General features: G+C 41.3%; 1 protein-coding gene across 4 annotated transcripts in view; it reads left to right on the forward strand.

The window, feature by feature from the left end:
* LOC109467416 (cryptochrome-1-like) overlaps positions 1 to 14412 on the forward strand; it is a 23795-nt gene extending 9383 nt beyond the window's left edge. For all 4 annotated transcript variants that reach the window (XM_019765374.1, XM_019765375.1, XM_019765372.1 and 1 more), the window contains exons 5-9: positions 2867 to 3038; positions 3657 to 3796; positions 4862 to 5013; positions 11275 to 11483; positions 14033 to 14412. In XM_019765374.1, coding sequence (XP_019620933.1) covers positions 2867 to 3038; positions 3657 to 3796; positions 4862 to 5013; positions 11275 to 11483; positions 14033 to 14154 — 795 coding nt within the window. In that variant the 3' untranslated portion in view covers positions 14155 to 14412. The remainder of the gene's footprint in view (positions 1 to 2866; positions 3039 to 3656; positions 3797 to 4861; positions 5014 to 11274; positions 11484 to 14032) is intronic.
* Positions 14413 to 14616: the final 204 nt, after the last annotated feature.

A 14616-nucleotide genomic window follows, 5' to 3' on the forward strand; every position in this document is an offset into this window, starting at 1 on the left:
ATGGTTCACCACACCACTTCGTGGTGTGGTAGAACCCATAATGATACCAATGTCGTAGAATGACCAAAAATACACAAAGGAAAAAAGAACAAAAATGTAAAGAAATGAATTCGAAGAGTAGATTATTCGCCATAACATATTCTGTGCCATTTGTTCAAACTTCATGACCACGTAGATTTCATAGTGAAAGCAACTTTTTTTTTTGCAAAACTTTTTTTTATTCGCACGCGCGCATCAGTTTTGGGGCTACCGGAGGATGTCATCCATATAATCAAATCAACATGGCCTAATGCTTAATAATGTTTTTCTGAATGCACATAACCTCCCTAAAAAGAAGTTGTAACTTGAAGGACAACTTTAATTATTGGCTCCCTTGTGGCTTTCTATGGCAGTACAGTTGAAGTCAAAACCTTCCCCACGCCTTTTAGTATATAGCCTTAGGGCAGTGCTCATCTATGTTTTTGATAGCCCACTGGCCGCACAGCTATGCAATGACCGCAGATTTCTATGTTCTGAACATTGGATCTAAACATGCTGTAGTTTGAAACTGGAAAGAATTGCCAATTGTTAAGAAAGAATTCTATAGATTTGAAATAGAAAAACTAGGAGACGTTTCAAGACTGTTTAGTAGCATCCACCTCTGTGTAGTTAAGTCACTTTTTAGCCTTTCTAGCTAATTAACTGGTCCCCCAACTTTGATGTTCAATATATTGTCACTGAGATATTTTCTTCCAGAACTTACAACAAGACATGAAGCATAGGATCCATAAGATACTTTCTAAGTATATAGACTCCAATTAAAGCATACTGATATAAAGATATGAATATGATAATCAGAGCTAAATTTTATCACTTTTATGCTCCCGGCGGAAGCCCTAAAATCATGTATTTGACACAAATTTGGTATGTATGTATTCTGCAATGATCACTCTATAATATTCAAGTGGTCCCACATCTACCAATATCATTGTAGCAGAGATATTCTTTAATATGTTCAAAATATTACCAAAAATGGCATAATTGAAATATTCATAGATCCCATACAATGTACTGGAAATGTGCACAACCCTGGGACCACTTGAACATTAAAATTCAACTTGTCTACTTTTCAGACATGTCTTTTGCGTGAAACAATAACATTGCATATGTTTCCGCCTTTGAGAAGAAAAAAATATGACAAAATTGCAACTTTTGGTCACTCCAAGGATGACATATGATCTCTTTGTTTGGATAAGGGGACAATATGGCCAATTAGTTTGTTGACTCAGACCCTGACAGCAGGGTACCAGAATACCTGAGGAAAACAATAGGCAAATTCACGGCTGCTTCACACCTTTACCTGCCATGCCAGACAGTTTGGCTTGGGTTGATAAACAAGTACAATAGACACTTTTTAGCACTGGAGTATCTGAAGAGACAATTAACAAGCACAGCACACATACATGTACACAATACAGAAATTTCCAGAAAAGTTAGACTAAGACTATTTATCAAAGGAGCTTCAGTTTGAAATTGAAGCTTCTTGGTTTATCCAAGCAAAATGAGATAAATTTGGTCATGTAGTTAGAACCCCTAGAACCTCCTTGATTTGGCAGACATTTATATGATTGTTTCATGCACATAAAGCAATTTGGAGGAATTGTTTGATCAAGACACAAGAAAAATGTTAAATCATGTGAACTATAGTATTGATTTTTCAGTCCTTAGTGTTCTGAGCATGGATATAATATAACTCTTACAAAACAATGTAAACAAAGTAATCACATATGCCAGTCACTTGAAAAATGGGAAATTCAGTCTTTATTTTGTGGAAATTAATGGTACATGTAAATTATTTCAGGCATTTTCCTTGGATTCAGTAAAGACTGTACACCAAGTACTAGTATAATGTCCTCAGTACAAGGAAGGCCAAATCACCAAATGAAAAAGTGGCACAGAAACCTTTCTTTTTTTTTAAATTTGTATTTAAATTTAAAAAAAATAGTTAAATTTCCCATTTTGCAAGTGACAGCTAGTTAGCAGCATGATTACCTTTATACGAAACTGGGTTTACAAGAGAAGTTTACTTCTTAAAGAGTTCAATTAGAAGAAGCAATCCTTTGGGCCAGACTTAGTACTATATAATAGTAGTGGAGCTTTGATAAGAACAAACATGAGTACTGTAACAGAAGGGCATAAGTACATGCATGCAGTCGGTGTGATGATGGTAAGGGTATTTATATATAAGTCAATGTCACACTAAGTCAAAATCCCAGTGTACCATAGTCGGTGTACTATTGGCGGGAACTGAACTTTGGGGGCGATACATTGAGCTAAGCTGTATACAACCAAGGACATTATACACATCTGTGTATAATGTCCTTGATACAACTAACTATATGTAGCTATACAAGCAAAAATTCAGACAGCCATCCAAACTATTTTCTGACGCCTGGAACACTGTTACATCACATCCAATACACATCCTGCTTCCCTTCCCAGACAGTACTGTTATACAGCCCTTCACACGCCTGCAGGGTGCCAGGTAACATCTCACCTGGGCCAGCGGCACCCCTCTAGGGAAGTTTTCACACTAGGTGGGGAGGGGGCAATTAGCGAACAATGGGGAAAATCTGGAAAACTAGGGGTCAAAGGTGGTTGCTATGCGTCGCTGGGGGAGCCAACGCCTACTTCGCTGGGGGTCTTCAAATTGACTTAACCACACAGAGACTACTTTTCGTCAGTGACTAGTAGTCAAGGCTTCTTGAAATGTCTGACATTTTTCAAAACCTATCCAGCTGCTTAAGTAACTGTTTTCTTGTATATCTCATTGCCTGGATGTCTAACCTTCATCAATGCATCATCATTATTCTAAACCCTTCTCCAGGCAAAGGACCATTCGCTGCCGCCCGTGTCGCTCCAGGGCCAGCTGTTGTGGCGAGAGTTTTTCTACGTGGCGGCCGCACAGACGCCGAATTTCGTGGTGATGGCGGGGAATCCCATCTGTCTGCAGATCCCGTGGTACGAGAACAAGGAGCACCTCCGCAGGTGGCGACACGGTGCGTTAGTTCTCCACAGGGCTTTCAAAATATTTCTTACCAGCATTTCTTGTCTTTAGTAAAGGTTTTATGCTAATTAATTTCCTTCATTTAACGGCCTCACACCGCTTACATGTAGGTGCCTTCTTTTATCCTTATGGCTTATTATTCTAAATTCCATTCCATTCTATTCTATACTATTCTTTTCTATTCTACCAGTATCTATTCTATTTTATTCTATTCTGTTCTGTTCTGTTCTGTTCTGTTCTATTCTATTCTATTCTATTCTGTTCTGTTCTGCTCTTTTCTGTTTTATTTTTTCTACCAGTATTCTATTCTACTTATCATCATCTTAAGTACTGCTGAGCCCAATTTACATTGGATTACTAGCAGCTGCACATGTGTTAATTACAAAACAAGTGACCGGTACAAATAAAAACAAGGGTAACTGAAGGAGGGGACACTATTCTATATTCTATATTCAATATTCTATATGGAGGGTATTCTATTCTATATGAAAATATTTGACAATGTGTTTTGCTGAACTCCACTGATGGAAGAAAAAATTTTTCCTACTCCTCAAAAGATTCCCACAGTTGATATTTTCTGACTTTGTTGCCCTTGTTTTTTCTTGAATAGCTGAGACGGGCTTCCCCTGGATAGATGCGATCATGTCGCAGCTACAGCAGGAGGGGTGGATCCACCACTTGGCACGGCACGCTGTGGCCTGCTTCCTGACCAGAGGGGACCTGTGGATCTCCTGGGAGGAGGGGCAGAAGGTGTGCTAATCACTGTACACCCTCCCTCTCTTAATCACCCCCCTACCTCCCAACCTTGTGACAATGACTTTCTGAAATGGCCAACTTTGCACAAATTTTTTCACATCTTTGGACAATATGATTTTATATTGCCCGACACACACACTTGAAAGGAGTACCGTACTTCAAGCTATTGCTAACTGTGCCAAAAGGCTCCTAGGGCCTTAACCAGTAGTGTTACTGAAGTGTTTTTCTAAAAGTGTGTTATATAACCTGCCTAGAATGCTATGTTCCAGCTAAAGTGTCTTGTTAATTCTGCCTTACTTACTTACTAAGAAGTGTTTTTCACATAACCTGCGGTATGTTTACCATGCTAACTAATTTTCAAGTGTTTTTCTGGACGGACATAACCTGCCTTAAGTAAAGTTTTAACTTGGAGGACAACGTTTTAATAGGCTCCCTTGTGGCTTAAGTTGTATATTGTATTGTAAGTTGATAGTCTGAACTTGTAACATTCGTAAAGAGTTTAAGACAATTCTTGCCTGTGTAACAAGAGTCTCTTTACTCAGTGTTTTACCAACCTGATGAAACTATTCACAGGGGTTAAAAATTTAAAGCTGTAAGAAGTCTACAATTCAGCAGTAAGGCTGCGAATCTGTAGGGACTAGCGACATGGGGTACACTCAACGTTCTCGAAAAAAAATTCATTAAAAATCGTCCTTTAGAAATATGAGAAAATCCAAACGTAAAGTTTTTACTATGGCTATTATGCACATTTCTGAAAAATATTGTGACTTTTTACTGAAGCACTAGCCTGAAAATGCTATTTTTCTAAAAATGGGCGTGGCCTCATAACTATTGATGACGTTATCGTGACGTCATACAATTTTGCATAAATTCTCATCTTGCAACAAGACACTTTGTGCCAAAAATTCAAAGTCCGTACTTAACTACAACATGTACTTTTAGAACACCCCAAAAGTCCTCATGGTGGGTTACTAGTATTTAGCACCTTAACCTTTATAATGTTTATGTGAATGTATAATAAACCAGTCATCATCATCATCATCCTTCTCCCCCCCTCAGGTATTTGAGGAGCTCCTGTTAGATGCAGACTACAGTGTGAATGCAGGGAACTGGATGTGGCTGTCAGGCAGCGCGTTCTACCACCAGTACACACGCATCTTCTGTCCCGTTAGGTTCGGCAAACGGACTGACCCTAACGGCACCTTCATCAGGTAAACTGACTTGAATTAAAGTGAAACAGATCTGAAACACACACACTTCAAACTTTCTCGGCTAGGATATGTTTTGCCACTAGTACAGAAGAATCACTCTTTCTTCCTCTATACTCCCTCTCTCAAAAGGAAGTTCCACGCTGAAAGCTTAAACTTTTCAAGTCTAAGGTAAACAAACATCTGTCTTTACAGTCCCTTAAATATGTAAGTAGTTCACATGAGCGTTGTTGAGTAAAAAAACAGTTGGAATGAACACAATGAACAGTTGACAGCTATTCTTCAACTGGTCATGACAGAGAAGACAGATGCTATGTATGTAGTATTTACAGGTTCATTGTAACAGGGAAATTCCCCTAGCTCTTTTTAACAGTAAAATGAACAGTTGACCACAACAAAAGTAGCAGTAGCATGAAAGTCAGGTGAGCTACTGGGATTCAAACTCACAACCTCTTGGTCCAGAGCTCGAGGCACTAACCACTGGACAATGCACACTACAAGTTGCAGATGAAATCATCATATGGGGCAACAAACCAGTTCTGCACCTCAAGTCGTTAAGTATAATCTGACTACATGTTATTGACAAGTAGTTACCAGTAGATAATTTGCCATGCCATATTGGGGCATACCTTTGTCCTATGTCTGTCCTTTTCTGTAAACGTGTCCAGTTTTGTGCTGCTCTTTTCTGCTCGATGCCAGAAGATTGTTTCAAAGAGCGTTGTAGGTCCTTCTCTACGCTGGCTTGCCATGTCTTCATGCTGGTTTGGTCTTGTGTGGTTTCCCGTCAAGGGTCTTTCTGTTTGGTCTGTTTTCTTTCATTCCACTGATGTGTCCAATTCACATTAGCCTCCTTATCAACGGGGGCATAACTCCATGCTGTAATCAGTCTTTTGAGTCATGTAGTGTGTGGCATTGGACAGATTGTTTTAACATTTGTTTGACTTTGAGCCTTTTGTTTATTCATGAAATTCTCAGATCTCTCAAACACTACTTGTGATCGTTTGACGTGTTCTATTTGGGGTCACCAGGGGTCATTCAAATAGAATGTGACTGTGTTCCATTCCATTTGGTCCCAGTGTTTATGAGATTTAAACACCACTTTTTTTATGGGATGTAATCACTGCTGGTAAGGTTAAGGTTACGGTTGTAACCAATATGAAATGGGGACTACTGATTGGTCAATGTATTCTGGCTATGTGATAATTGAGGTTATATCATACCCGGGCCGCGATAACGTTCGATAACGTTCGTTATCGAACGCTTCTATGGCTTCCATAGAACAATTCGAACGCGTTTCGCCCTACCCGCTTGTGCCCCTTTCGAAAATTCGAATACAGAATCCGGACGTTGGAATTGATGTTGTTGCACTTTAGGGTTTAGTGGCACCAACTTTTGGCTCATCTTGCATTGAAAGGCGTGTTTTCTTGGGTGGGTATGACATAAATAAAATACAACACGGTGTATTCCGCATCGCCCTCGGTCCCGGCCCTCCCGCGAGTCGGATCTCCTGCGGCCGTCGGGCGATCCGACCCGCGGTCGGGCCGATACCTCGGGCAATACGGAATACCCCGTGTTGTATTCTATATTTATAGCCTCCTTGTGTTTCCAAGAGTACCTTAGACAGATAAGTTTTACTGTAGTCAAATCTCTCAGTCACTTCAAAGACAAAGTGGCAGATATACATAGTGTGGTGGATATAAATTGAAGTATAATTGAAGTATAACATCATTTTTCAGAGTGTACCTTAGAGAAGTTTTACTGTACTCAGATTTCTCAAATCTTTCGAAGTGGCAGATGTACATAGTGCGGTGGATAAAATTTAACGTTAACTGAGGTTTTCATGAAAGTTCATCTGTGTTCGTAGCAATCATAGTAAAAGGTTGAACTTTATTCCAACACACAATTGTTGGCCATATATATCAGAGCACTTCAGCCTTCACTTAATAGAGATGGTGGACGATATAAACTCCCTGGCACTTTTGATCAATTGCTTACGTCACGTATCAGTAAAGTCTCGTGTGAATAAGGTCACGTGTTTGTAAACCGTAATTCTCGCGAGATCACGTTGTGAAGTGATTGGTCATTAATTATCCTGATGAAGGCGACAGTGGTCGCTGAAAATTTGATCCCTGTACAATTGTGTGTTGGAATAAAGTTCAAACTTTTACTATGTTAAGGCCATGTTGATTTGATTATATGGATGACATCCGCGCGCGCATGAATTTTTGGCCGTTTCAAAAAAAAAAAGTTTTCAACCATACTGTAAATCGTACAAAACAGTTGCAAAATGAGCAAAAATATACCGTAAGTTACAAAAAAACCATACCAATGTCGTAGAATGCCAAAATCAAACGAAAAAAGACAAAATTGTAAAGAAATGAACTTGAAGACTAGATTATTCGCCAAACCATATTCTGTCCCATTTGTTCAACCCTCATGACCACGTAGATTTCATAATGAAAACAACTTTTTTTTATTTCTGTATCTGTATCTGTATCTGTATAGCCGGTATAACCGCCTTTCGGCGTAACACACCAGCTTCGCAGGCACGCGGCGCGGCGGCAGCTGGCTATATTACACCGATCGACTTGTTACACCTAACCCTTGAACTTCTAGCTCTAGACATTGTTTAAAGCTATCTATTGACAGTGCCCCTACTGTACCTGGTGACAGTGAGTTCCACTCTGCGATAGTTCTAGGAAAGAATGAATTCTTGAACACCTCAATCCTTGGTTGATAACTCTGGTACTTGAATGCGTGGCTATTTCTTGTTATCTTCTGGGCTGGTATTAGGTACTTAGTAGTTGGGACATCCACCAGTTTATTAGTCATTTTGTACATCATGCATAGTCTAGACATCTTTCTTCTGTCTTCAAGTGAGGTCCACTGTAGGTTTCTTTTCATTTCCGTGACACTAGCACCTCTTACATAGTTGTTCATACAGAATCTTGCAGCTTGATTCTGTACCCTTTCCAATTTGTCTTTGTCTTTCTTTGTATATGGATCCCATACTGTCGCAGCGTATTCTAGGTTCGGTCTTACAAGTGACGTGTATGCAAGTGATTTTACTCTCGTTGGACATGCCCACAGATTACGTTTAATCACTCCCAATGTCTGTTTCGCCTTAGTTGTGATATTATTAACATGTGCACCCCACTTCAGTCCGCTTGTCAGCGTGACGCCCAGATACGGATGGATTTTTGTGGTTGCTAAAGCCTGACCACAAAACTGGTAGCTAGTTGCATGTGGTGTTCGTTTGTTTGTTATGTGCATAATGTAGCATTTTTCGGGATTAAACTGCATGAGCCATTTGCTTTGCCATTCTTCCAGGGTGTTCAGGCTTTTTGGAGAAGTGGTGAGTCGGTCTGTGTAGAAAGCTCTACATACAATAGACAGTCATCGGCAAATAACCTCACATTTGAGTCAAGCTGATCTGGTAGGTCATTTATATACAGGAGAAAGAGCAATGGCCCCAGGACGGTTCCTTGAGGGACCCCAGACGCTACTTTAACTGGAGCCGACGCCTTCCCTTCAACCACTACTGTTTGCTCCCTGTTGGTCAGGAAAGCCTTTAACCAATTCAGCGTAGGGCCTTGGATTCCATAATACTCCAGTTTTGAGATGAGCCTGCCATGGGGGACTTTATCAAAGGCTTTAGTGAAATCAAGTATTGCTAAATCTACCTGCCGTTTACTGTTTAGTGCGCCAGCTATGTCATGGACTGTTAGTATAAGCTGTGTTTCTGTGGATCGTTTGGCTCTGAATCCATGCTGGTAATCCGTTAATATACTGTAACTTTCTAGGTGCTTCATGATTTGGCTATGGATGATATGTTCAAGTAGTTTGCAGGATATGCAGGTCAGTGAAACAGGTCTGTAGTTGCTGGGGACCGCTCTATCTCCTTTTTTAAAGATGGCGCATATATTTGCATCCCTCCAATCTTTAGGGATTTCTGCAGTGTTTAGCGAGTGTTGGAAAATATTGGTTAGAACAGGCGCGATTTCACTAGCTGTCAACTTGAGGAACCACGGTGGTATTTGGTCTGGTCCGGATGCTTTAGAGGGATTGAGACCTTGAAGCATTTTTTCGACACCATCAGTAGAAACTACTATATGTTCCATTGGAGGAGTACAGGGCTGACCTAGAGATGGCATATCTGTGGTGTCTTCCTCTGTGAAAACACTTTTGAACTGTGAACTGAGTACTTCTGCTTTTTTCCCGCTGTCACTGATGATGGTATTTCCCACCTTTAGGGGTGCTACCCCGACAAGGTCTTTCCTCAGTCCTTTTATGTACGACCAGAATGTTTTGGGTTTGTCAACTATAGCTTCTCCCAGTATGTCTGCCACGTATTTAGAGTGTGCTTGTCTTATGCTTTTCTGAACTCCCTTCTTAACTCTCTTATATTTGTTCCAGTCTTCCTCTTGGCCTGTTTTCTTAGCTTTGTTATAGAGCCGCTGCTTCTTACGACAGTGCCTCCTTAGGTTTCTGTTGAACCAAGGCAAGTTGTATCTGCTTGATGTTATCTTACTTGGGATGTGCTTGTTCATCGTGTCTTTCATTTTGTCTTTGAAGTCTGACCACTTCTGTGTAACTGACATATCCTGAGTTCTTTTGTGAAAGTTAGTTGCATAATCCGTTAGGTCTTTCTTAATGGCTGGTTCGTCGGCTTTTGTGCGGATGTACACTTTTCTCTTAGGTTTCCTGTTTTGTTTCAGTGCCAGGTTAACGTCCACTAGAACCATGTCGTGGTCACTTATCCCCGGGACTACTGTGGTCTTCTCAATTATGTTGGGGTTATTAACTAAGACCAGGTCCAAGAGATTACCATTTCTAGTTGGTTCCTGGACTGTTTGAAATAACCCGTGGTTATCCATTAGGTTTAGTAGTTTCTCTGCTTGGCCTGTGTAGGCCTGACTGTTGTCAGCTACAGTAGTATCCCATTTGATGCCAGGGGTGTTGAAATCGCCAAGAATGATCACATTGTCAGAGTTTATTTTTGCTCCCATTTTACCTATAGACCTGTCAAGTTCATCCAGACTATTGCCCTGGTCTGATGGGGGTCTGTAGTATGTACCTATTATCAGTGGTTTCCTTCCTGCAAGTTGAGTTTGTGTCCACAGAACCTCGCAGTCTGTGTCAAGGTCTGGCCTATGGGTAACAATTAGATCATCTCTGTTGGCCTGAAATACACCACCTCCTTGGCCAGTTTGTCTGTCTTTCCGGTGTGCTATGTAGTTGCTGGGGAATATTTCACTACTTGCTATGTTTTTGGTTGAGCCATGACTCTGTACCTGCTACTATATCTGGCTTGTAAGTGTCAACTACTGTCGCCAGTTCAGCTGTTTTGTTCCGCACACTCTGACAGTTTACTAGAAGAAGTTTACTTTTGGATCTCTTGTGACTATGACCCCTCGTTTGAGAATTACCCTGCTTTGATTTAAGTGGAGTGGATGTAGCCATTGGGATTTCGTCTGGTAAACTTGAGTCAGAACTCAGCGTGTCAAATGAGTTTACTGAATGGAATGTTTCATCAGTGATATCGAATATGGCCGATGCAAAGTTGGGTATACCACAGTCACAACATACCCACGAGTATGATCGGTGGGTTTCTAGTGCACTGTATACTTGAGAACATAGCCCAATGCAATCACTGTGGTACCATCTATCGCATTCATCACAGCATATTGCATTATGGGTGTTACGTACTGCCTTGTTACAACTCCCACATGGAAACTTTGGTGGTCTAGGCCCTGGGTTGATCTCAATATCCCCGCTTAAGATCAGAATCATGATCAGTGAAAACTTTGTGCCACTATTGTGCAATAGCATTTTCTTGCTATTGACGTGAGTTCCGTTAGCCCCGCTGTGCTTAATCATGAAAGCAAAAGTGGCCCAGTCAGATGTGCAATCGGTTCTGAAGTTGCATGTGACCTGTACTTTCTTTATCTCCTGTTTGTCTTCTGGCTGTGATCCTGGCTCAGCCCTGCTAAGTACTGTGCAAAGGGCTAGGAATATACAAGTGTAGTGGAGTTCCATTTTTATTCCCTTAACCGCGGGACCCAGTCACCGCTCCTGTTATTCCGGAATTCCTTAGCGGGACCCAGTCACCGCTCCTGTTATTCCTTAGCGGGACCCTCTGTCACCGCTCCTGTTATTCCTGTTATTTGCACGCGCGCATCAATTTTGGGGTTCCCGGAGGATGTCATCCATATAATCAAATCAACACGGCCTAACTGAGGTTATCTCCTTGTTGTTTTTCAGAGCGTACCTGCCTGTTCTGAAGGACTTCCCAGCTCAGTACATCTACGAGCCGTGGAAGGCGCCACTCAAGGTGCAGGAGGCGGCAGGGTGCATTGTGGGAAGGGACTACCCGTTCCCGATGGTGGACCACGAGATCGTGAGTCAGCAGAACCTGGAACTGATGCGGGAAATCCGCGAACAACAGCGACAGATCACGTTACTCACGCTCGGTAAGAGGCACCACAGGCAGATAAAATATCTTTCTATATCTTGTGCTTTATTTAGGTGAGTTTCATACATGTACATGTAGCTGGTGTAAGGAAGTTTATCTGTCTTGAAATTTGAGAAAGCTTAGAGCCCTTTCCCCCAAAATTGAAACCCAAAGTTTTAGATAAAACCTTGACACTAAATATTAGTGTGGTGGGTAAGAGGCACTGCAGTCGGACAGAATTTTGTATCTTGTATTTTATTTTTTTGAATCTCACAGGAAATATGTCTGATTTGCTTAGTGAAAGTTGAGAAAATTTTGCTCCTCCTCCCCCGAAAATGAATGGAAACTCAAAACATTAGATGTATGGTTGAAACTAGATATGAGCGTGGTGTTTCCAGTAGGTTTAGGGTAGAAAAAATTGGCTGTCATAAAAAGAGTGAACCAGGAAGCTTAGCTTGCTCCTAGTTTTCTTTTGCATCAGCAATTTTAATTGTGCATGTCTGCATGTTTTTTTTCAAATTTGTTTTTGTCCGTCACAAGTATGGTTCTTGTCCTATCCTTTGGGACAACAATGGTACCAGTATAAATTTGCGGCAAACTAAAATTGACCAGTCAGTAATTTCCTGCTTTGTGCCTGGCCGTAGATCTCGCTGACCGCCTGACCACCCGTTTGTCCATTTCGAGTCCTCCAAACGACCCAAGCATTAACGCACAGGTGACATTGTAGAAACAGTTAGCATGTCTGGGGCTGGGTGCAAAGTAACATTGTTTGAAAGACACATTTTGGTCATTGTTAAGTTGTCTGGCTCGGTAGAATTTAGTGTAGTGCTGCATGCCCGTAGCCAGGATTTTGAATAGAGGGGTTCTTCCCACTGCTTGAGGGGACCTCGAGCGCCGTAGCGAGCTTCCTAGGGGGGTTTGGGGGGCATGCTCCCCCGGAAAATTAAAAAAAAATGAACCTTCTAAAATGGCATTTCGTGCGTTTTTGAGAGGATTTAAAAAAAATCAGAGATAAATTTTTATTCAATGACAAAGGGAGCAGTTTTTCTACGATTCCAGTCTATCTTTTCAAGAAAAATCTTGGACCTTTACATAAAAAGTGGACCAAAAAGTGGACCTTTACATAAAAAGTGGACCAAAAAGTGGACCTTTGAGCCTTGTCCGAACCCCCCGAACCCCCCCTGGCTACGGGCATGGTGCTAGGTTGGAATGAAAGCTGGTGAGTCCTTCAACATTTGTAATGTTTCACTCTGGTAAACTGACATGTAACCACTTGTTGACCAAGTGTTCCCGAGCATGTTGGAAAACTAACCTACTAACAGTAACACTCTAGACCAAGGACTAGAAAGGCCGACATTTGCTTGGGAGCAAATACAGCATATTTCAGTCCATCTCCCTCCCACGCAAAAGTGGACTATTCCAAACTTACCCCAGTGCAAAGAAGGTTCTCAAATAAATGAATTAAATAGTAGCTATATGAGAACAAAGATGCAACAACATGTACTTTGAATCTCGAAAGCTTTACTAATCTTATTACAGGTATGCAAAAACTAACAATGATGAGATTTGATACATTTTGAAGGTCTTAGGCACATAAAATTGAATGTGTGGGTCATTACGCACCACTTAGGTGCAATGTGACCTCAGGTAACCCGCAATGGAACACGTGTTCCATGGATGGAACCGGCCATTCTTTAGATAGAACATGGAACGGGTATAGCACTTTTGGCCCTTTTTGTGCTGAAAATAGCCATTAAAGTCCCCCAAGTGAGTCATTTGGAAGTGGTGTATGCCAAATATGTGACTGCTATTCTGTAGACACATGTTCAAGGTACCCTTATACCGAATTTCAGATCATTTGGTTGTAAAACCAGGGCTCAGGATCCAAAAATCCATTTTTTGGCGAAAAATGCCCCAAAAAACCTTCATAAAAATTTTTTAAAGGCATGTATCAAAAAAATGAAAAAAACGCCTGGGGGTATTGGCCCACTCTACCTCCATGCCAAATTTCAAGTCATTTGGCTGAATGATGGCGGAGTTGAATCCCTTTGACTGTTTGGCAGGAGAAGGAGGAGAAGGAGAAGAAACATCAGAGAACACAATATATTTCATCCATACCATGGTATGGACTGAAATATAAAAATTATGGTTACGTTTTCGATTGTAATCCTTTAAAACTTAAGGTCTGTAAAGTAGGAATTCACCCTTTTTTCTGGGCCCCTGGCCAAGGCTTTGTGCTAAAAATCAGGTTGGATAGTTTGGTGTCAAGTACATTTGTATATTACCACATGAATGAAAACCAAGCAGATGTCAGGAGGGAAAGACTGGCTGAATGAAGCAATTTTGGAATACACATAAACTACAATATACAATGTATGTGTATTGCAAATCTCTCTCTTCCGTTAGAAAGAGATGATAAAGTGCAATTGTGCATCTAAGCCCTATCTTTTGAACATCTGATTCACACCACCCAACCAGCTATTCCCATCTTGTCTCATGGCCAGCTTTTTTTTTAGAAGCATTTCTTGTTTTTGGCAGAGGTTTACTCCATGTTTTGTTGTGTTTCAGAGGGGAGAGAAGACGAGAGCAGCACCAGTACAGACGGAGGAGACAGCAGGAAGAGAAAACGACCCGTCCACCCCGCAAACGACGACGAGATCATAAAGGTGGTGGTGACCACCGCGCTGTGAGTCGGCGGTGAAGCGCTCTGTTCTTACGTTTAGTGGTCTGGCTTCTGTCCTGACTGTACAATCATCCCCGGACATTAGGAACTGTAGATATGTATTGTCAGGATGTAGTTTTTTGGCACACAATCTCCAGTTCTGTATCTGTAACAGTTATATCTGGTAGAACCACCCTTCGGCATAACACACCAGCTTCTGTCTCTAGACCTGTATCTGTATAGCCAGTATAACTGCCCTTCAGTGTAACACACCAGTTTCGTAGGCACGCGGCGCGGCGGCAGCTGGCTACATTACACCGAACAACTTGTTACACCTAAACTTTGAACATCTAACTCTAAACATTGTTAAAAGCTATCTAATGATAGCTTACTACTGTACTTGGTAACAGCGAGTTCCACTTTGCGACGGTTGGACCTCTAAACGTAGAATTAAAGAGAGTAGTGGTCTGGTTGTGTTCTTCTCAATGTG

This window comes from Branchiostoma belcheri, unplaced genomic scaffold, assembly GCF_001625305.1.
Source record: "Branchiostoma belcheri isolate BF01 breed outbred unplaced genomic scaffold, Haploidv18h27 scaffold18, whole genome shotgun sequence".
Taxonomy (NCBI): domain Eukaryota; kingdom Metazoa; phylum Chordata; class Leptocardii; order Amphioxiformes; family Branchiostomatidae; genus Branchiostoma; species Branchiostoma belcheri.